Genomic DNA, 24,156 nt, shown 5'->3' with positions numbered 1-24,156 from the left:
ATCTTCATACAAGTGGTTTGTGGGCACAAGGTCAAATACCAAATGAGGCCACTACCTAATGCTGTAGACAGTAACAATGGGACAATGGGTGATACTACAGTAAACCCTGTAAGTTGTATCTCACCTTTTTAAACATTTCTTTATAGAAGAATTCTACCTTGATGTCACCACAAATTGGAATTGGTTGGCTCAGCTCAAACAAAAGTCCATCGGAAGATTTCTTTCTCTTTGAAACAAACATTCCAGCATGAATGACAATGAAGATGACTACCACTGACAATAAAAAGACGATCCATAACAAATAACAACAATAATCAAACATTGATTATGTAAACAGTGTACCACTGATAATGCAAAATGTTGACAGCTAAAAACTGTAAAAAAGTATGCAATATGAGAGCCAGTAGATTTATTGACAGTTTTCCCATGTTTCCCTGAATAACTTAACCCAGTCTCACACGGATGTTCAAGATTACCTAACTGTTGGGCTAGTACCCTCTTATATTTTGGGGTACAAAGAGGTACAGCAAGAGTAAAGAGTCCTACCCAAGAGCACAATTTAATAGCCCAATCCACTTATGCAATAGGGATGATGGCAGATATGATGAAATCTCATTGAACCGAGTGAATGTTCATGGACTTAACGATTTTGACCAATTTAGTCAAATTTGTCATAGTGAAATCAGCTTGGTGCAATTGACAATTTTGACCAATTTCAGTCAAATTCAACAAAGTGAAATCAGCCTGACAAATTTGACAACTTCGACAAAATTTTTGTCAAATCTACCATTTTCGTTGCTGCATGTAATTCTGAAAGTACCTCACCCTATCAGGGATAGAACTTTGACCAAAGCAAATTTGGCATATTTTCATCCCCTTGCTGTTCATGATTAGCAAAACAGTAGGAATTAAAAGTACAGTGATTAACCACTCAAAGGAACCATACCTCAGTAACTTTAGACTGATAAAGCTTCACCTTCTGTTGCCAAACGATGTAAAATGGATCTGAAAGCAGCCCAAGATATTACATTAAAGGTAGATTTGATTCCTTTAAAAGAAGATCAGAGTCCAATCAATTGGACTTAGGAGAAAAGTACTTCACATGGATTTGTCCATTCTGTTTGAAGAATTCAAAAATATTCTTATTATCAAATTCAAGTGTGCAACCTGCTTCACATTCCCAGTGTGTACCTTGGTGATGAGTATCTACACATTGGTACCCATCAATGGAAATTTCACTTCAGACAAGATTTAAATTACTGCATGTCAAACATTGTAAAACAGTTGGTTCATCTGTAAGCTGTGCTTTCATGAAGATAAAAAGCACCTAGGGCGTTTAGAGAACACTGTAGAAGCCGGGGTTGCTCTTGGCTGCACTTACATTAAGCAATCCTTACAAATCTTTGGTGCACTATAAACTTTGAGTGTGCTTTAGTCAAAACACCTTAACCCTTTAACTTCCAGAAGTGATTGACATGTACCTTCTCCCTATAATATTCGTACAAACAACCCAGCAAACAGGTAATGAGAACACTCAAACTTCTCAGGAAGAACTTGCCATCTTGATCTAACACCATATTCTTGCAAATAATTTACAAGGAAATGCATGGCAGCTCAAGGGGAGATTTAACAACCAGATTTTGCAACTTAAGGGTTAACATCACTGCCTGGGTCAGACAAATATAGCGGTGTCGATGTCGAATAACAACAGAACAGCTCATTAACCCAACGAATTTAATGACGGCGAAGAATTTCAATGTTTACAAAACCATCTGGTCGCCCTTTCATCATAAATTACGAGACTCAGGGAGCCGTAAAAACCACATGATGAAAGGCAGTAAATAAAGGAAAAGAAACAGTTTCACGTATCTAAATCGTTTTCAAGCGCTTCATCACGTGCGAAGAAAAAAAGGGCAGAGAAAAAAAAATTACTACTGAATGATTGTGGTATACGTGACATACAAAAAAATGAGGAACGGAACGGACTAACATAAAACCTTGTTGAGGAATAGCCTCAACAATCACTTTGAAGGTAATTTATATTTATCATTATTCCATTTAGTCCTAGATCACTTACTGAAGGTGAAGTTTTGGAATGTATGCTCAGAAAGCAACTCAATTTTCTTCAATAACACCATTGTGCGAACGTATTGTAGTTTATGTGTTAGAAGATGATTGTAGTACCGGACGTATCTCCTTTGACTTGGAATTGTGACACCTTTTTTATTTCTTGTTCTTGCTTCTCCATAATGCTTCAGTGCCTCTTTGGTTTTCCAAAAATGGCCATTGTGAAGCAAATATGCACATATCATAACTCCTGTCCGACCCTTCAAAGAAAGCGTAAAGAACAAATGATGCAGACGATGAATAAAGCTCACTTATAACCTGTAAACTAGGGCCCAAGCACAAGCAACTGCAGAGTTGCTAAAATGATGAAACCATCCTTGCAGTGACTTTTAACAACTTAACCTCTTTCAAGACAAATTAAGAACTTTGACAAGTTTCATTGCTTGCCACCTTTGATCTTTTTATGCACAGTTCCATTTCAAGGATAATTTCATTATTGAATGTCATTTCCAGTGTTGATATGAATTATCATTTAATTGTAATTTTATCCCATCTCTGATACCAAACACATACATGTATATGCAAGCCCCGTTTGACATTCTCCCTTCTCATAGCTAATGCTGTAAGTTCATTTAGACCATCCTAATGACATTGCAAAGCCAAAGTTTAAAAGCCTGTTGAGGTTCTCGATTTTAATTACAGTAAGCTTCTTGCAGTATCCATAATAACATAAGCCACATAATAACACTAAAAGGATATTCCATTTTTCATTTTAAAAGGGTATGCATGAAGAAGGCTTGACAGAATTAAAGAAAAACATTTTTTGTGTGTGTGTTGTCACAAGCATTGATCAAAGAAAACATTCCCATTTCCCATGAGGAGTTGAACCTCACCCTTTGGAGACAATACCACTGAGCCACAGAGGCTCAAGTGGGGCCATTATAAGGTTTCTACCAAAAAAATGATTGGCTCTCATAGTCTTTTCCCTCATGAGCAACAGAGGTTCAATTAGAGGGATATATGCTGTTTACCTTGCCAGCTTTGCAGTGAATAAAAGCCACATTCTGCTCACTTTCATTCAGAAAAAGATCCACATCCTCACAAAATGGCTTAATCAGCTCAAATGGAGGTGCATTGTGGTCATCAAATGGATAGGTGGCAACTAAAGAAAATAAACCATATCACTGTACCACACAGCCTATTTTTTTTTTTACTTTTTTACATACGAGCACAGTAATATAAAAAGAATAAGAAAATAGCCTTTTAGATTTTCACCAACAGAGGAAAATGCTTATTTGATTTCTGACACACAAGAAACATTCAAAGTACCAGTAGTGTGTTATTGTGGAAATATTAAACATTTCATTTATTTCTCAAGGTTTTGCAAATGTTCTTCAGCTTTTCTTAATACAACACAAACATGAGATAAAAACTATGGAAATGGCAAGCTTTAATTTAAAATGTAGGTAGTATTATTCTCTTACACAATGATTTTTGGCCTTTCAAGTAACCAGTCCTGCAGCTGGCTTGTTCAATGCTCACCAAAATTTACACAATGGTTTCTTCGTCTTTTCACTAGCCAGCCCTGTGGCTGGCTTGTTCAATGCTTACCTATGTATAGGTTTTTGTAATGTTTTGTACATCATGGCACAGATGTAACCTAATATTTTGGATTAACTGGTGCCAAAACAGCTGCCAACCCTCATCTTGTTAATACCCAGGTCTCCTGACCAAAAACCACACAGACTAACAGTAATAAGCTGATATACCTCTGTTGTTAAACTTGGCAGGATCATACTGTCTTTCAGAACATCTGCAAGCACATTGAGAAAGAAACAGGAATTGCATTAATTGTAAACTTTGATGGTGATCCAGGGGTTCCAATTAAAGCAAGTTACAACCACTCTTTTGCTTTTTATCTGACCTTACTAGAGACTTCTCATGGCCATCAGATTATATGTAGATCTTACCTAGGTGATCTTTATATGATCCCTCTCTGAGTCACAACTACGGCTACCACTATACACAGCCACTTTAAGAAAAACTTACATCAGGGTTTATGGCATTATGCGTGAAAAAAAAATCAAAATTATGTGGGGTTTGTAGGGAAGATTATGCGGGAAGATTAGGCCCAAAATTATGCGCAATGACGTTGCTAAAAACCTAAAATATAACTAATTTCGCTTAGAAAACTCAGTAATTGTTTCTTTTTATAAAAAAATGGAATATTATGCATTATTGACAAATCCCTCCTTCCAATAAAAGCAATAATATGGCCAAAACAGAAAGCAATTCTTGTCAATGTCCACCATCTTGGAAACTGCCAAACGCTGGAACCTGGGCCGAGCTTCATATCGGTTCCAGGCCCTCATCCAACATTTTTAGTAACGCCTTGTCGTTTTTATAAAAACAAAATGGCTTCGTATCCATGTGGTTGTTTTGTTCAATTAAAACGATACTTTGGTATTTTGTACGACTGTAGAAAAAGGATAAATACAATACTCAAGCCAGACACCAAGATAGATAACATATATATTGATTAATTTGACAAATTATGTGGGATCATGTGGAGAATGGCTGATTATGCGGGTCTGCACCAGCGCATAATGCCAGAATCCCTGTTACATGTATTGTAACTCCTGGATAATCTCTTTGTGCATCTATTTTTATATCATTAACAAATCCAACAAATAAAACAAATATCCAGGGCATGATTTAGGATTTACTCAAAATTAGACTTGCTTGATTGTTACACGACTTAGCCAACTCAAAGAGACCTAACAGGACTGTTTCATTCCAAATTATACAACAGTACTTGTCAGAGCAAATTCTTTCCCTTAATCATTTTTATTAATGCATTTATAAAGTGCACCCAGTCAATAAGTCAATCCTCAAATTGCATAGGCTAGCTACTACAAATTAAATGTTTGCATTACTTACAAATTGTAAACCTTATAGTGATCTTTATGCCTTGTTTCTAGAAATCTGTCGACAGAAAAGTAAACAAGTAATATGTGTATATCTGCAACATCAAAACCTAGAAAAACTCTGCTTTAAATTCTGAAGAACCCCTGGCTGTGTGATATTTATTTTTAAACTAATCTACACTGTAAACCGGAATCAGAATATTTTGTTCAAGGTCATGACACATGAAATGCATACAGCACAGTCTAAGCATTCTGATCAAGAGCAAACATTTTCCAGTCCAGCTGACCTAACTCAGTTACAAGAGACTTTAACATGTGACTGCAACTATTCTTTTCTTCTTGTAATTTGCATCTCATAGGACCATACACAGGGCCATACACAGGGCCATACACAGGGTCATAAACAAGGCCATACACAGGGCCATACACAGGGCCATAAACAAGGCCATACACAGGGCCATACACAGGGCCATACACAGGGCCATACACAGGGTCATAAACAAGGCCATACACAGGGCCATAAACAAGGCCATACACAGGGCCATACACAGGGTCATAAACAAGGCCATACACAGGGCCATATGGTTTGTTACTGCCCTGCTGGTACCATCATCAGGGGTTTCAGTAAAAGCCAGTTACCAGCAGTCTACCTCTTCGACGAAGGGCTAACACTCGAAACGTCAGCTTTTGTAATCATTACGGTGGCCAATTTACCATTTCAACTTTGTTGATATATCTAAATTATTTCCTTACTCCCACCAACGCAGCCCCAAACAGTTTCTTTCGAAACTATCAGCCTTTACCTCTTCATATGCTGTCTGTGTGTTTGGGTTTTGCCTAGAATTCCTTTTTCCGGGCACACCCACCTTAACAACATCAGGAGCTTTTTACAGAAAAGTTACTGAAACCCTTGACTTCACACCACCCTCACTCCAAGATTTTTTAAAAACAGTGTTCCCTACATAGTTTGCATGGGTAATAAGTATCATGAACCGTGAAACAATAAAGAAGAAAAATTTCTATCTGCTGCAAGGCACTTAGTTTGATACAAGTAGAAAAGTGTAGGAGATTGTAAACTAAGGAATAGGAGATGAATCATTGAGTAAGTGTTTTACATCTGTTTATCATGTTGATGAACTCTTGGGAAACATGTGCAAAGTTACAGAGGGTTTTGATCAAAAGGTAATGATTGGATGATTATGATCCAATTTGTTTGCTCCTGCTTTTGAGAAGTCATTGTGAAAATGATTAACAGCAGTGTGAAATTAAATTTTTAATCAAAATTATGGCAAAATTGCTTGAATGTGATTGGTTAACACCAGCCTGATTTAAGCAACAATAGGACAGTGTAGGCATTATGCTTGTCAATGGACAGTGTAAAAGGACAGTTAGAGGGTCAGGAAACATCACGCCTGTCTATGTGAACAGAGCGTATCATGTGTTTGTGCTGTTGCTGTGCACTAATAGGACAGTGTAGGCATTATGCTTGTCAATGGACAGAGTAAAAGGACAGTTACAGGGTCAGGAAACATCACGCCTGTCTATGTGAACAGAGTGCATCATGTGTTTGTGCTGTTGTTGTGCACTAATAGGACAGTGTAGGCATTATGCTTGTCAATGGACAGAGTAAATGGACAGTTAGAGGGTCAGGAAACATCATGCTTGTCTATGTGAACAGAGCGCATCATGTGTTTGTGCTGTTGTTGTGCGCTAATAGGACAATGTAGGCATCATGCTTGTCAATACACAGAGTAAAAGGACAGTTAGAGGGTCAGGAAACATCACGCCTGTCTATGTGAACAGAGCGCATCATGTGTTTGTGCCGTTGTTGTGCCCTGATAGGACAGTGTAGGCATTATGCTTGTCAATGGACAGAGTAAAAGGACAGTTAGAGCGTCAGGAAACATCACACCTGTCAATGTGAACAGAGCGTATCATGTGTTTGTGCCATTGTTGTGCACTAATAGCACAGTGTAGGCTTTATGCTTGTCAATGGACAGAGTAAAAGGACAGTTACAGGGTCAGGAAACTTCACGCCTGTCAATGTGAACAGAGCGTATCATGTGTTTGTGCCATTGTTGTGCACTAATAGGACAGTGTAGGCATTATGCTTGTCAATGGACAGAGTAAAAGGACAGTTAGAGGGTCAGGAAACATCATGCCTGTCTATGTGAACAGAGCGCATCATGTGTTTGTGCTGTTGTTGTGCACTAATAGGACAGTGTAGGCATTATGCTTGTCAATGGACAGAGTAAAAGGACAGTTAGAGGGTCAGGAAACATCACGCCTGTCTATGTGAACAGAGCGCATCATGTGTTTGTGCTGTTGTTGTGCACTAATAGGACAGTGTAGGCATTATGCTTGTCAATGGACAGAGTAAATGGACAGTTAGAGGGTCAGCAAACATCACGCCTGTCTATGTGAACAGAGCGCATCATGTGTTTGTGCTGTTGTTGTGCGCTAATAGGACAATGTAGGCATCATGCTTGTCAATGCACAGAGTAAAAGGACAGTTAGAGGGTCAGGAAACATCACGCCTGTCTATGTGAACAGAGTGCATCATGTGTTTGTGCTGTTGTTGTGCACTAATAGGACAGTGTAAGCATTATGCTTGTCAATGGACAGAGTAAAAGGACAGTTAGAGGGTCAGGAAACATCACGCCTGTCTATGTGAACAGAGCGCATCATGTGTTTGTGCTGTTGTTGTGCACTAATAGGACAGTATAGGCATTATGCTTGTCAATGGACAGAGTAAAAGGACAGTTAGAGGGTCAGGAAACATCATGCCTGTCTATGTGAACAGAGCGCATCATGTGTTTGTGCTGTTGTTGTGCGCTAATAGGACAATGTAGGCATCATGCTTCTCAATGGACAGAGTAAAAGGACAGTTACAGGGTCAGGAAACATCATGCCTGTCTATGTGAACAGAGCGCATCATGTGTTTGTGCTGTTGTTGTACACTAATAGGACAGTGTAGGCATTATGCTTGTCAATGGACAGAGTAAAAGGACAGTTAGAGAGTCAGGAAACATCACGCCTGTCTATGTGAACAGAGCGCATCATGTGTTTGTGCTGTTGTTGCGCACTAATAGGACAGTATAGGCATTATGCTTGTCAATGGACAGAGTAAAAGGACAGTTAGAGGGTCAGGAAACATCATGCCTGTCTATGTGAACAGAGCGCATAATGTGTTTGTGCCGTTGTTGTGCACTATTAGGACAGTGTAGGCATTATGCCTGTCAATGGACAGAGTAAAAGGACAGAGGGACAGGAAACATCACGCCTGTCTATGTGAACAGAGCGCATCATGTGTTTGTGCTGTTGTTGTGCACTAATAGGAGAGTGTCGGCATTACGCTTGTCAGTGGACAGAGTAAAAGGACAGTTAGAGGGTCAGGAAACATCACGCCTGTCTATGTGAACAGAGCACATCATGTGTTTGTGCTGTTGTTGTGCACTAATAGGACAATGTAGGCATTATGCTTGTCAATGGACAGTGTAAAAGGACAGTTAGAGGGTCAGGAAACATCATGCCTGTCTATGTGAACAGAGCGCATCATGTGTTTGTGCTGTTGTTGTGCACTAATAGGACAATGTAGGCATTATGCTTGTCAATGGACAGTGTAAAAGGACAGTTAGAGGGTCAGGAAACATCACGCCTGTCTATGTGAACAGAGCGCATCATGTGTTTGTGCTGTTGTTGTGCACTAATAGGACAGTGTCGGCATTACGCTTGTCAGTGGACAGAGTAAAAGGACAGTTAGAGGGTCAGGAAACATCACGCCTGTCTATGTGAACAGAGCGCATCATGTGTTTGTGCTGTTGTTGTGCACTAATAGGACAATGTAGGCATTATGCTTGTCAATGGACAGTGTAAAAGGACAGTTAGAGGGTCAGGAAACATCATGCCTGTCTATGTGAACAGAGCGCATCACGTGTTTGTGCTGTTGTTGTGCACTAATAGGACAATGTAGGCATTATGCTTGTCAATGGACAGTGTAAAAGGACAGTTAGAGGGTCAGGAAACATCATGCCTGTCTATGTGAACAGAGCGCATCATGTGTTTGTGCTGTTGTTGTGCACTAATAGGACAATGTAGGCATTATGCTTGTCAATGGACAGTGTAAAAGGACAGTTAGAGGGTCAGGAAACATCACGCCTGTCTATGTGAACAGAGCGCATCATGTGTTTGTGCTGTTGTTGTGCACTAATAGGACAGTGTCGGCATTACGCTTGTCAGTGGACAGAGTAAAAGGACAGTTAGAGGGTCAGGAAACATCACGCCTGTCTATGTGAACAGAGCGCATCATGTGTTTGTGCTGTTGTTGTGCACTAATAGGACAATGTAGGCATTATGCTTGTCAATGGACAGTGTAAAAGGACAGTTAGAGGGTCAGGAAACATCATGCCTGTCTATGTGAACAGAGCGCATCATGTGTTTGTGCTGTTGTTGTGCACTAATAGGACAATGTAGGCATTATGCTTGTCAATGGACAGTGTAAAAGGACAGTTAGAGGGTCAGGAAACATCACGCCTGTCTATGTGAACAGAGCGCATCATGTGTTTGTGCTGTTGTTGTGCACTAATAGGACAGTGTAGGCATTATCCTTGTCAGTGGACAGAGTAAAAGGATAGTTAGAGGGTCAGGAAACATCACTCCTGTCTATGTGAACAGAGCGCATCATGTGTTTGTGCTGTTGTTGTGCACTAATAGGACAATGTAGGCATTATGCTTGTCAATGGACAGTGTAAAAGGACAGTTAGAGGGTCAGGAAACATCACGCCTGTCTATGTGAACAGAGTGCATCATGTGTTTGTGCTGTTGTTGTGCACTAATAGGACAATGTAGGCATTATGCTTGTCAATGGACAGTGTAAAAGGACAGTTAGAGGGTCAGGAAACATCATGCCTGTCTATGTGAACAGAGCGCATCATGTGTTTGTGCTGTTGTTGTGTACTAATAGGACAATGTAGGCATTATGCTTCTCAATGGACAGTGTAAAAGGACAGTTAGAGGGTCAGGAAACATCACGCCTGTCTATGTGAACAGAGCGCATCATGTGTTTGTGCTGTTGTTGTGCACTAATAGGACAGTGTAGGCATTATGCTTGTCAGTGGACAGAGTAAAAGGACAGTTAGAGGGTCAGGAAACATCACGCCTGTCTATGTGAAAAGAGCGCATCATGTGTTTGTGCTGTTGTTGTGCACTAATAGGACAATGTAGGCATTATGCTTGTCAATGGACAGTGTAAAAGGACAGTTAGAGGGTCAGGAAACATCATGCCTGTCTATGTGAACAGAGCGCATCATGTGTTTGTGCTGTTGTTGTGCACTAATAGGACAATGTAGGCATTATGCTTGTCAATGGACAGTGTAAAAGGACAGTTAGAGGGTCAGGAAACATCACGCCTGTCTATGTGAACAGAGCGCATCATGTGCTTGTGCTGTTGTTGTGCACTAATAGGACAGTGTAGGCATTATGCTTGTCAGTGGACAGAGTAAAAGGACAGTTAGAGGGTCAGGAAACATCACGCCTGTCTATGTGAACAGAGCGCATCATGTGTTTGTGCTGTTGTTGTGCACTAATAGGACAATGTAGGCATTATGCTTGTCAATGGACAGTGTAAAAGGACAGTTAGAGGGTCAGGAAACATCACGCCTGTCTATGTGAACAGAGCGCATCATGTGTTTGTGCTGTTGTTGTGCCCTAATAGGACAATGTAGGCATTATGCTTGTCAATGGACAGTGTAAAAGGACAGTTAGAGGGTCAGGAAACATCATGCCTGTCTATGTGAACAGAGCGCATCATGTGTTTGTGCTGTTGTTGTGCACTAATAGGACAATGTAGGCATTATGCTTGTCAATGGACAGTGTAAAAGGACAGTTAGAGGGTCAGGAAACATCACGCCTGTCTATGTGAACAGAGCGCATCATGTGTTTGTGCTGTTGTTGTGCACTAATAGGACAGTGTAGGCATTATGCTTGTCAGTGGACAGAGTAAAAGGACAGTTAGAGGGTCAGGAAACATCACGCCTGTCTATGTGAACAGAGCGCATCATGTGTTTGTGCTGTTGTTGTGCACTAATAGGACAGTGTAGGCATTATGCTTGTCAATGGACAGAGTAAAAGGACAGTTAGAGGGTCAGGAAATACCATGCCTGTCTATGTGAACAGAGCGCATCATGTGTTTGTGCTGTTGTTGTGCACTAATAGGACAATGTAGGCATTATGCTTGTCAATGGACAGTGTAAAAGGACAGTTAGAGGGTCAGGAAACATCACGCCTGTCTATGTGAACAGAGCGCATCATGTGTTTGTGCTGTTGTTGTGCACTAATAGGACAGTGTAGGCATTATGCTTGTCAGTGGACAGAGTAAAGGGACAGTTAGAGGGTCAGGAAACATCACGCCTGTCTATGTGAACAGAGCGCATCATGTGTTTGTGCTGTTGTTGTGCACTAATAGGACAATGTAGGCATTATGCTTGTCAATGGACAGTGTAAAAGGACAGTTAGAGGGTCAGGAAACATCACGCCTGTCTATGTGAACAGAGCGCATCATGTGTTTGTGCTGTTGTTGTGCACTAATAGGACAATGTAGGCATTATGCTTGTCAATGGACAGTGTAAAAGGACAGTTAGAGGGTCAGGAAACATCACGCCTGTCTATGTGAACAGAGCGCATCATGTGTTTGTGCTGTTGTTGTGCACTAATAGGACAATGTAGGCATTATGCTTGTCAATGGACAGTGTAAAAGGACAGTTAGAGGGTCAGGAAACATCATGCCTGTCTATGTGAACAGAGCGCATCATGTGTTTGTGCTGTTGTTGTGTACTAATAGGACAATGTAGGCATTATGCTTGTCAATGGACAGTGTAAAAGGACAGTTAGAGGGTCAGGAAACATCACGCCTGTCTATGTGAACAGAGCGCATCATGTGTTTGTGCTGTTGTTGTGCACTAATAGGACAGTGTAGGCATTATGCTTGTCAGTGGACAGAGTAAAAGGACAGTTAGAGGGTCAGGAAACATCACGCCTGTCTATGTGAACAGAGCGCATCATGTGTTTGTGCTGTTGTTGTGCACTAATAGGACAATGTAGGCATTATGCTTGTCAATGGACAGTGTAAAAGGACAGTTAGAGGGTCAGGAAACATCATGCCTGTCTATGTGAACAGAGCGCATCATGTGTTTGTGCTGTTGTTGTGCACTAATAGGACAATGTAGGCATTATGCTTGTCAATGGACAGTGTAAAAGGACAGTTAGAGGGTCAGGAAACATCACGCCTGTCTATGTGAACAGAGCGCATCATGTGTTTGTGCTGTTGTTGTGCACTAATAGGACAGTGTAGGCATTATGCTTGTCAGTGGACAGAGTAAAAGGACAGTTAGAGGGTCAGGAAACATCACGCCTGTCTATGTGAACAGAGCGCATCATGTGTTTGTGCTGTTGTTGTGCACTAATAGGACAATGTAGGCATTATGCTTGTCAATGGACAGTGTAAAAGGACAGTTAGAGGGTCAGGAAACATCACGCCTGTCTATGTGAACAGAGCGCATCATGTGTTTGTGCTGTTGTTGTGCACTAATAGGACAATGTAGGCATTATGCTTGTCAATGGACAGTGTAAAAGGACAGTTAGAGGGTCAGGAAACATCATGCCTGTCTATGTGAACAGAGCGCATCATGTGTTTGTGCTGTTGTTGTGCACTAATAGGACAATGTAGGCATTATGCTTGTCAATGGACAGTGTAAAAGGACAGTTAGAGGGTCAGGAAACATCACGCCTGTCTATGTGAACAGAGCGCATCATGTGTTTGTGCTGTTGTTGTGCACTAATAGGACAGTGTAGGCATTATGCTTGTCAGTGGACAGAGTAAAAGGACAGTTAGAGGGTCAGGAAACATCACGCCTGTCTATGTGAACAGAGCGCATCATGTGTTTGTGCTGTTGTTGTGCACTAATAGGACAGTGTAGGCATTATGCTTGTCAATGGACAGAGTAAAAGGACAGTTAGAGGGTCAGGAAACATCATGCCTGTCTATGTGAACAGAGCGCATCATGTGTTTGTGCTGTTGTTGTGCACTAATAGGACAATGTAGGCATTATGCTTGTCAATGGACAGTGTAAAAGGACAGTTAGAGGGTCAGGAAACATCACGCCTGTCTATGTGAACAGAGCGCATCATGTGTTTGTGCTGTTGTTGTGCACTAATAGGACAGTGTAGGCATTATGCTTGTCAGTGGACAGAGTAAAGGGACAGTTAGAGGGTCAGGAAACATCACGCCTGTCTATGTGAACAGAGCGCATCATGTGTTTGTGCTGTTGTTGTGCACTAATAGGACAATGTAGGCATTATGCTTGTCAATGGACAGTGTAAAAGGACAGTTAGAGGGTCAGGAAACATCACGCCTGTCTATGTGAACAGAGCGCATCATGTGTTTGTGCTGTTGTTGTGCACTAATAGGACAATGTAGGCATTATGCTTGTCAATGGACAGTGTAAAAGGACAGTTAGAGGGTCAGGAAACATCACGCCTGTCTATGTGAACAGAGCGCATCATGTGTTTGTGCTGTTGTTGTGCACTAATAGGACAATGTAGGCATTATGCTTGTCAATGGACAGTGTAAAAGGACAGTTAGAGGGTCAGGAAACATCATGCCTGTCTATGTGAACAGAGCGCATCATGTGTTTGTGCTGTTGTTGTGCACTAATAGGACAATGTAGGCATTATGCTTGTCAATGGACAGTGTAAAAGGACAGTTAGAGGGTCAGGAAGCATGCCTGTCTATGTGAACAGAGCGCATCATGTGTTTGTGCTGTTGTTGTGCACTAATAGGACAATGTAGGCATTATGCTTGTCAATGGACAGTGTAAAAGGACAGTTAGAGGGTCAGGAAACATCACGCCTGTCTATGTGAACAGAGCGCATCATGTGTTTGTGCTGTTGTTGTGCACTAATAGGACAGTGTAGGCATTATGCTTGTCAGTGGACAGAGTAAAAGGACAGTTAGAGGGTCAGGAAACATCACGCCTGTCTATGTGAACAGAGCGCATCATGTGTTTGTGCTGTTGTTGTGCACTAATAGGACAATGTAGGCATTATGCTTGTCAATGGACAGTGTAAAAGGACAGTTAGAGGGTCAGGAAACATCATGCCTGTCTATGTGAACAGAGCGCATCATGTGTTTGTGCTGTTGTTGTGCACTAATAGGACAATGTAGGCATTATGCTTGTCAATGGACAGTGTAAAAGGACAGTTAGAGGGTCAGGAAACATCATGCCTGTCTATGTGAACAGAGCGCATCATGTGTTTGTGCTGTTGTTGTGCACTAATAGGACAATGTAGGCATTATGCTTGTCAATGGACAGTGTAAAAGGACAGTTAGAGGGTCAGGAAACATGCCTGTCTATGTGAACAGAGCGCATCATGTGTTTGTGCTGTTGTTGTGCACTAATAGGACAATGTAGGCATTATGCTTGTCAATGGACAGTGTAAAAGGACAGTTAGAGGGTCAGGAAACATCACGCCTGTCTATGTGAACAGAGCGCATCATGTGTTTGTGCTGTTGTTGTGCACTAATAGGACAGTGTAGGCATTATGCTTGTCAGTGGACAGAGTAAAAGGACAGTTAGAGGGTCAGGAAACATCACGCCTGTCTATGTGAACAGAGCGCATCATGTGTTTGTGCTGTTGTTGTGCACTAATAGGACAATGTAGGCATTATGCTTGTCAATGGACAGTGTAAAAGGACAGTTAGAGGGTCAGGAAACATCATGCCTGTCTATGTGAACAGAGCGCATCATGTGTTTGTGCTGTTGTTGTGCACTAATAGGACAATGTAGGCATTATGCTTGTCAATGGACAGTGTAAAAGGACAGTTAGAGGGTCAGGAAACATGCCTGTCTATGTGAACAGAGCGCATCATGTGTTTGTGCTGTTGTTGTGCACTAATAGGACAATGTAGGCATTATGCTTGTCAATGGACAGTGTAAAAGGACAGTTAGAGGGTCAGGAAACATGCCTGTCTATGTGAACAGAGCGCATCATGTGTTTGTGCTGTTGTTGTGCACTAATAGGACAATGTAGGCATTATGCTTGTCAATGGACAGTGTAAAAGGACAGTTAGAGGGTCAGGAAACATCACGCCTGTCTATGTGAACAGAGCGCATCATGTGTTTGTGCTGTTGTTGTGCACTAATAGGACAGTGTAGGCATTATGCTTGTCAGTGGACAGAGTAAAAGGACAGTTAGAGGGTCAGGAAACATCACGCCTGTCTATGTGAACAGAGCGCATCATGTGTTTGTGCTGTTGTTGTGCACTAATAGGACAATGTAGGCATTATGCTTGTCAATGGACAGTGTAAAAGGACAGTTAGAGGGTCAGGAAACATCATGCCTGTCTATGTGAACAGAGCGCATCATGTGTTTGTGCTGTTGTTGTGCACTAATAGGACAATGTAGGCATTATGCTTGTCAATGGACAGTGTAAAAGGACAGTTAGAGGGTCAGGAAACATGCCTGTCTATGTGAACAGAGCGCATCATGTGTTTGTGCTGTTGTTGTGCACTAATAGGACAATGTAGGCATTATGCTTGTCAATGGACAGTGTAAAAGGACAGTTAGAGGGTCAGGAAACATCACGCCTGTCTATGTGAACAGAGCGCATCATGTGTTTGTGCTGTTGTTGTGCACTAATAGGACAGTGTAGGCATTATGCTTGTCAGTGGACAGAGTAAAAGGACAGTTAGAGGGTCAGGAAACATCACGCCTGTCTATGTGAACAGAGCGCATCATGTGTTTGTGCTGTTGTTGTGCACTAATAGGACAGTGTAGGCATTATGCTTGTCAATGGACAGAGTAAAAGGACAGTTAGAGGGTCAGGAAACATCATGCCTGTCTATGTGAACAGAGCGCATCATGTGTTTGTGCTGTTGTTGTGCACTAATAGGACAATGTAGGCATTATGCTTGTCAATGGACAGAGTAAAAGGACAGTTAGAGGGTCAGGAAACATCATGCCTGTCTATGTGAACAGAGCGCATCATGTGTTTGTGCTGTTGTTGTGCACTAATAGGACAATGTAGGCATTATGCTTGTCAATGGACAGAGTAAAAGGACAGTTAGAGGGTCAGGAAACATCATGCCTGTCTATGTGAACAGAGCGCATCATGTGTTTGTGCTGTTGTTGTGCACTAATAGGACAATGTAGGCATTATGCTTGTCAATGGACAGAGTAAAAGGACAGTTAGAGGGTCAGGAAACATCATGCCTGTCTATGTGAACAGAGCGCATCATGTGTTTGTGCTGTTGTTGTGCACTAATAGGACAATGTAGGCATTATGCTTGTCAATGGACAGAGTAAAAGGACAGAGGGACAGGAGACAACCTGCCTGTCTATGTGAACAGAGTGCATCATGTGTTTGTGCTGTTGTTGTGCACTAATAGGACAATGTAGGCATTATGCTTGTCAATGGACAGAGTAAAAGGACAGAGGGGCAGGAGACACCCTACCTGCGTAAATGGACAGAATGCATCATGTGCATGCCCTGTTGTTGTGCATTTTGGAGAGTTTGAGCACTTTTAATACAGAGTAGGCATCATGCTTAACTGGACAATGTAAAAGACCAATTAAAGGGAGAGAAGATGTCATGCCTGTGTAAGTGGACAAATCACATCATGTGCAGATGCTGTTGATGCACATTTTGCAGAGTTAACTGTTGATTTTTTCTATGAAAATGTACCACCAATGTCTAGTTTCTTCTTCAAAGTTTGTCAAAATTTTGATTGACTGGTAACAGGACTTCATGTCATCGATTCTGGTCTGTAATCAAACTTGTGATCAACAAATTGGACTCCTGCTTTGCAGTCATCTGATTTTGTGAATCACTTATATGATTGCAAACCAAATCAAACTCCACTGGGTTCTATTACCATTATGAATTTTGCTCTGCAGCTCAGAGTTGACAAGTTATTAGACAAGCACAGTAACACTAGTCTTACCTTATAACCTCTTCAATGTGGTTTCTATACACCCCTTCTAAATTATCTGATGGGAAACCCATTGCCACTATATTGGGTTTAATATCTGGGAGAAAAGTAAGTTAAAGAACAAAACCATACGGTTGAAGTGCTACTTTGAAAATAATGTAACAGGTTGATTCAACAATTACTTTTTGTAACCTCTGAAAGTTCAAAATTGACTAAGAGGTGACCTCTTCTGAAAAATCACAAGGTTTTTAGAGAAATTGTTTATCAAAAAGGGTGAAGATGAAAGGAAAAAACTCAGTGACAATCATGACAAACCACAAATTCTTAGATCTAATGGTACTGCAAGGAAGGCTTTGAGAGTGTATGTGTAGTATCAACAACTAGATGTTTTAATAATTCTACTGTCAGGATATGAGCACTGAAAGCTTGTTCTGCTATGCATTTTTAACGATAGATTAATCTCTAAAAATAATTCTTAAAGATTTCCTATATTTGTTTTGACTTCAAGGATATTGAACAGTTCAAACAATCTTTAAGGAAAGCGGAAGCTTGTAAAATATCTTAGCAACTAGACAATATTTTGCTCAAGACGTATAAGCCGTCTGGTCAACAGCCTCAGAAAAGAAATAATTATGAAATGACGTGAGATAAATTCAACGAAATATTATTTGATTTTATAAAAAGCTTCAATGAAGGAGAAAATAAAACACCAAAGGTTGTTAATTAACTCTGAACGAATTAAATACGCGACCTCGATTAGTGCAACTGCACAGAACACAGGATTGCCTAACACAGATTGAACGGACCACAATGCTATGATCGATCGTTTGCGAAGCGCACGGAAAATTATTCATTCCTTAAAAAAATTCAGATAATATTTTAGCTCAAAGTGAAACATAAGAACTGAGGAAAAGCCCCGAAAGACTACATTAATTCCTCGACACTGCAACGGTTCGCTTGTAAAATTATCACTGCAGTGCGCTCAGTTTAGAGATCAAGTTGTTGATGCATATTATGCTATTAAATATAAATGTATAAACCATGTGATTCGTGAAACCAAGGATACATGTTAAATCCAGATCAAACCCATCTTCCTGAAAACGCCGTTTCTTCTTACTCACGAGAGCTTTGAAATATGCCATCTCAGAAGGTGACTGTTACCGAGTGAGTTAACGAAAACCTTCTTCAGAAACCCGCTTCTGTCCGTTAATTTTGGCTGTTCCTCCTCTGACACATACTTCAATGATTCCTTCACCGATAATTATGTCAGTAACTGCAGAATTCTACGGTACATTACGGCAAGACAAACTATCACATTTAACAAGCTCTCCGCCATATTTGCAGCATGCCGAAGGTCCTCACCCAAATATGGTCTTGTAGAGGAACTGGGCTAGAATCCCGAAACCCTCGTTGTTATGCCCGTAATCACCCGCAAGTTGATAACAATTTAAAACTGACTAGCTACTTCCAACGTTTGTGTCGAAAGGATACAAGTTAGATCGAGGTCAAATCCATCATCTGTGAATCTTCTTTTTTCTTTGCTGACGCGGTGCTTCAGAAATTCGAAAATGAGCCCCATCTCGACAGCTACAGACTGCTGAAGGAAAGAGAAATTCACAACAAACTTGAAGATTACTGAAGCTATACAAATAAGGGGAAAAATTTTAGCGCTGACAACGGAAGTTCATTCTATTGAGGGTATTGTAAAACGAAATCAGAGGAAACAGAGATGAACTGGGAAAGTTTGAGGAGGAGAGCGGATATTCTTTTTGCCAAGGGATATTATGGAACAAAGCTGTGAAGCCAACGTTGGACCGGAAGTGCGATCCATATTTGACCTGAAGTCTGTAAAAAATTTCCATATTTGCGTTAAATCAACTTGCCAAAAGGAAACTTTTGATATCTCAAATGCCTTCAATACCCACCTTTAATTGTCGTTAGTTCTTTAAATATTCCCCAGAAACTTCTCACTGCATCGTTTATTCGGAATTATACATGTAGCTGTATATGCGGTCTTGAATCCAATCTTGAGTGTTTATGTAGAGTGGAGACCCTCGTTCAAGTGAATATTTTTAAAAGTTGTATCTCGATTGCGTCGTAAACGTGTCACTTCGCTATAAATCAAAAAAACATTTACACTTTTTCAGAATCTGATATTTACCACAGTTTACTTCAAGTCATCATCTTTGGCCACTGAGTACTTGCGCGAAAATATAACCCAAATATATATTCACTGAATTTTTTACCTTTCAGATTGGTTTCCTAAGTATCTTGGTAGCATTTACATCTGCGTCAACGCGTTCGAGTTGTTTTTCGCAAATCAAAAGTTCTACAACTTTCCTTCAGAATTCTAGAACGTGACGGTCAAATGATTCGAAACCAAAAACACTGCGTCAGAAAATTAATATCAAAATAATATTCGGTCGAGCATTACATCATTAAAATGCACTTATGCTTGTTTATCCAAGGAATTTGCTGTGCTGCAATACTGTGAAAGGGAAACATTCGGGGATTTAGGAAGAATCCTGAAGGTTTTCCCCTGGGAAAATTAAAGAAAACACTCAGAGAACGCTACTTAATATTACAATTATGAATGACGTGTCTCGACCGTCAGCAATTACTTGTTGCAGTTTCATTCTTTTGTTTTTATAGCACAGTCACTTTCCAATCTTCTGGAACAGGTCACGGACCGCTCATCCATTTGAAACAAATTCTACAATCCTCAAGTAACTTTTTCATGCCACGCACCTTGTAAATTAGCACTGATAACATCATTAACAGGGGCCTTTATAAATCAAAGGCGGCGCGGTGGCTCTATTGTTACAAGGAAGTAAAAGAATTTTCCAGGCTGAATATAGCCCGCACGGTATCAGTAACCTGCACTGTGTAGTTATTTTTGATTGCGCCGCAATAAATTAACTTTTTATTTATGTAATTTCGATAACTTATCTATGGCTCATTTAGTTTGGTGTTGTGAGTCACAGGGAAGTATATATCTCGATTTTATATCTCGGTGAGCAGGCGGTGTGCGCACTCCGATTGCATTGCATTGTGGTAGCTTTATTTTCAATATGGCAGTAAAAGTGGCAGAAATCGGCAGATTTTAGTGTTTGAGACCCTTTTGTGGAGCGAAAAAGCCTATTGTTGCGTTTAGTGTGTTGCGTTACATAGCGTTACTACTGCAAGGACATTTATTATATGTACTCAATTGCGTTGTAAATCCACTTTCCTAAGTGAAGGAAAATGAAGTAATCGCGAGTGTTGTGTGGTAAATCTTCTATCTTAATCACTGAATGAAAGACAGTTTAATTAGAGCAACGAAAAGAGTCACTTGTCCCATGAAAACCTCTACTTTGTGTGAGGCGACACGCCGGAAAGCCGGAAAGCAAAAGGCAGTCGACCGTTGAAAGGAGGCCTTTAAGTCTCCAACCATTCGCGAGCGCTTTTAAATCTTCTACCCTCAAAGTTTAGCTCTTATTAGGGTAGCTGTTAATGACTTTCCTTTGCGATGTGATAATAAGGTTCAGTTTTGAGGTGTCATTTCCCATCTGTATGTTCTTTAGGTTTGGCAAAGTCGGATGAGATTGCGTTACAAAGGCAATATTTTCTTCAGTGCACGCGATACTTTCTTTGTTTTAGAGTATACTTCTCTCTGGCAGAAATAACTCAAGAGATACGTTTCTCAAAACCCTCATCTAGGTTTCCTCCATTCTTGAAGGGTATTTCGAAACTGAACGTTTTTGCTAAACGTGGAGCGAGACAAATTCGTTCTTAGGAGGCGAGGGGCTTCTCCTTTTACAAATCCCGTATTTACACTTGGTGGAAAAAGTTCGTGTATTACTTGGTCTCTGCCTCTTTAACTTAATATGCGTTTGCATGTCAAGGGTCAATTCCCTGTCAAATAACTCGCGTCTAGGAATATAATTTCTGACTTTGAAATTATTCATCCCGCCACTGGTTGTGAGTTTAACTTTTGCCATTTGTGTCGAGATTCTTAGGCAGATTGCAGTTTCGAATCTTTCTACATAACGTCAGTTACCCTCTAAGAACGAACTCGTCACTGAGGTATGACGGGAGTCGCGGACGCCCGTCAAACTTTTAAACTTTCGAAGGAACGGCAACAGGCAGTGATTCTCCATTACAATCCACATATATTCACGCTATCTCACTGCCACCAAAGAAGTTCACTCCAACGCGCCAAGATGCAAATTACTCAATTTTTGTTTTACGACCACTATACACCGCGATCAGGGTGCGCACACCGCCTGCTCAGTGAGCATGCAGGTTCTAGGTCTTTTCTCGTCCCGCCCTCTGAAGGGGGACGGGTAAGAACACGAGTGACACTGGGAACGAGGTTGACTCGGAAAGATGTAAAAGACTATTTGTTGGCCATCTCCCGGATATATTTTTTACGTTGATATCTTGCTCCCTTGTCGGTGTTACTAGTGAATCGGATATATGTAACATCCAAGATGGAAAGCGGACATCAGTTTTCGAAACAATAAAGCACATATCCACACTGTATGTGCAAACTAGTAAAGGATCAATTTAAAACAGAATTTGAATTGATTTATTATAGCATACTAGTATATGTAAAGGTATTCGGAATAAAACGCAATTGTATTGGGTCAAAGTTTACTTTTTTGTGAATCCGATGTGGACCGGATGTTCTTTTAATTCAACAATTTCCTCTTTCAGTTAATAATTGCGTTTTATTTTTCCATTTTATGATTTGTACATAGGAACTTTCCAAAGAATTTTTTTTTTTCGCATTTTTGCTTTTATTTCTTACCAAGCGATTCAGCGATTCGTTCTTTCTCAACGGAAGGAGAGTGCGTAATCATCCTGTAGGAAGCTTGTTGAATGACTAAACGGGCCGCTATATTTGAAGTTGAGTTACTGAAATTCGACAATTTACTGTTTATGACGCTTCAGTTTCACTGCATAAGTTCTCCCACAATTAAGCCCCGTCTACACGAGCAATTTTTATATGGCAATTTTTATGTGGAAATTTTTATTTGCCTGTGTAGATGATGAAAAATGACCAATTTTTATGTGACAACTGCATTTGCTGAAAAGCTGACGTGTTAGTTTTTATGTGGCAAATAAAAATTGCCGCATAAAAAATTGTCCGTGTAGATGAGACGCCACATAAAATGTGACAATTTTTTCAACGTCATTTGTAGAACCCAGTCCCTAACATTTACGCATCCAGCATGGCGGCTTCCTCGAGTACCTCTTGTAGATGGACAGATGCGCTTGTTTCCTTATTATTAGAGTCGTTGCGAGATAGGGAAAGTTTGTGGAATAGTCGCAGCGAGAAATATAAGAACCGTAATACGAAAAACAAGGAACACGAAGAGATTCTTGCCATACAATTCCTTCACCAAGTTGGTCGCAAGTCCTTGCGTCTCTCTTCGCTCTCTCTTCTCTTCCAGGCCTTCATCCAAAATTTTCTCCGCTTTCTGTTGCTCTTTTCTATTCTATGCACCATTGTCATCACTACAAACGCGCCTAAAGCTGCAACACGTCTGGCACATCTTCTGACTTTCGCCATCTTGCTTTTTTGCTTTCCATGAGCATCTCCGCTGTGCGAAATTATTACTGACGCAAATTAACAACAAATATTTGTCGAGCCATCTACACGGGCAAATAAAAATTGCCACATACAGTGGCCATATAAAAATTGCTCGTGTAGATGGGGCTTATCTACACGGGCAAATAAAAATTGCCACATACAGTTGCCATCTAAAAATTGCTCGTGTAGACGGGACCTTAGTGATACACAATCATCAGATCTAGAAATAGTCCAAGTCAAAGAAATACGAAGTTACTTATCTGAACTAGTAAAAACCTTTTTAGCTAAATAAGAAACGCATCCGCTATTCGACGTCTGTTTGAAGTGATAAAAAATGATTCATATTGTCGGTGAAAAGAAAAGACTAATGATTTTTCCCCTAGATTAAAGCTGTCACACAAATGCGCATTGCTTTTATAAGTTTCTGGAAACTCGTAGTTATAAAATACCGACAATATGAATTATTTTTTATCACTTAAAGCAAGCGTCAAATAGCGGATGCTAGTTCAAATGAGTAACATCCTTTTGACTGACAAATGCCAATGATGACATTTTAGAGGACAAAAAAGGACCATTCGTTGTATCTTATATCAACAAAGTGGTTACGAAAGGTTGATTACGAGTTGCTGTTTGGAAAATGGGCCCGCGCTCCTCCCACTCGAGACGATCGGAGTTTGATCGGAGTCCGTGCTCGAGAAAAGTTAGGACGCAAGATGCCATACATTCTTTCATACACAATTATTTAATGAACTGAAACTAAATCAAATCCTATCAACAGAAAGTCGTTGAATTTAGTGAATCAAAGTGTTGTGTCTCAGTTCAGTAGAGTCTCTTAAAAAAAGGTTTCCCAAGTTTCTGGCCATCTGGAAACCCGCAAGGTATGAATTGAATCGCAACACGGCAGTCATAATTGATCCTTCCTTTCTTAAGAGGCCTGTGCCTTGCAGATGTTGGATGATCACGAACTTTTTTGTTATCATGTTATTATTTTTTATAATTAAGGAATATAATTAACTTCGAATTTAACACTGACCGACGACAAAACCGCATCAAATTAACGACTAGTTGGGGAGAAATGTATACTTGTATTGGGCAGCTTTGCGATCCAACCAAAAGGATCAGTAGAACGGTAAACAGATCATTTCACGCGTAACTGATCTTCTAATTCCTACTAATATCTTCCAGCTGCTTATTACGTAAACCCCCCTTCTGGTAAAAGCGTCTTTTGTTAACAATTCCCTAGTTGGTTATTTTCAAATCTACCAGCAATGAAATCAATAGAACAAAGCTGGGATATCATGTCATCCTTTTATACTTGGAATTTACAGAATATAGAATTATGGCCGTGTAGGAACCGAGCCATAACATATATTTTTATATTCTTTGCATATTTTATCATAAAAAGAGAATAGAGAATATCAGTAGAAACACTTATTCGTTTCCGTCCGATCTGATTTGTCCCACAAAGTCGTAAAAATAAAACGGGGCCGATTTTTTCTGTTCACCTAACGATAACTGAAGATTTCGAATAACAAAAAACTTCACCTTCGAAGACACTAGCTTTTATACTGAAACAAAAAAAGTGCAGGTTGCACTC

General features: G+C 40.4%; 1 protein-coding gene across 4 annotated transcripts in view; it reads right to left on the bottom strand.

The window, feature by feature from the left end:
* The window catches only part of LOC111328909 (phosphatidylinositol 3,4,5-trisphosphate 3-phosphatase and dual-specificity protein phosphatase PTEN), a 33,389-nt gene that overhangs the window by 4,286 nt on the left and 4,947 nt on the right, over positions 1-24,156 (bottom strand). The window contains exons 1-10 of one of the 4 annotated variants that reach the window (XM_022933445.2): positions 19,228-19,554; positions 18,907-19,095; positions 18,473-18,578; positions 16,994-17,078; positions 5,008-5,052; positions 3,837-3,880; positions 3,099-3,229; positions 2,078-2,327; positions 947-1,005; positions 125-226 (exon numbers count right to left, since the gene is read on the bottom strand). In XM_022933445.2, the coding sequence (XP_022789180.2) occupies positions 125-226; positions 947-1,005; positions 2,078-2,327; positions 3,099-3,229; positions 3,837-3,880; positions 5,008-5,052; positions 16,994-17,078; positions 18,473-18,560 (804 nt within the window). In that variant the 5' untranslated portion in view covers positions 18,561-18,578; positions 18,907-19,095; positions 19,228-19,554. Of the gene's footprint in view, positions 1-124; positions 227-946; positions 1,006-2,077; positions 2,328-3,098; positions 3,230-3,836; positions 3,881-5,007; positions 5,053-16,993; positions 17,079-18,047; positions 18,136-18,472; positions 19,096-19,227; positions 19,555-24,156 lie in introns of those variants that run through there. The other 3 variants (XM_022933446.2, XM_088755584.1, XM_088755583.1) reach the window with 3 other exon arrangements.

This window comes from Stylophora pistillata, chromosome 3 (genome assembly GCF_964205215.1).
Source record: "Stylophora pistillata chromosome 3, jaStyPist1.2, whole genome shotgun sequence".
NCBI classification, from domain to species: domain Eukaryota; kingdom Metazoa; phylum Cnidaria; class Anthozoa; order Scleractinia; family Pocilloporidae; genus Stylophora; species Stylophora pistillata.
The sequence above is the reverse complement of the archived record's forward strand: the minus strand, read 5'-3'. Positions and strand labels throughout refer to the sequence as shown.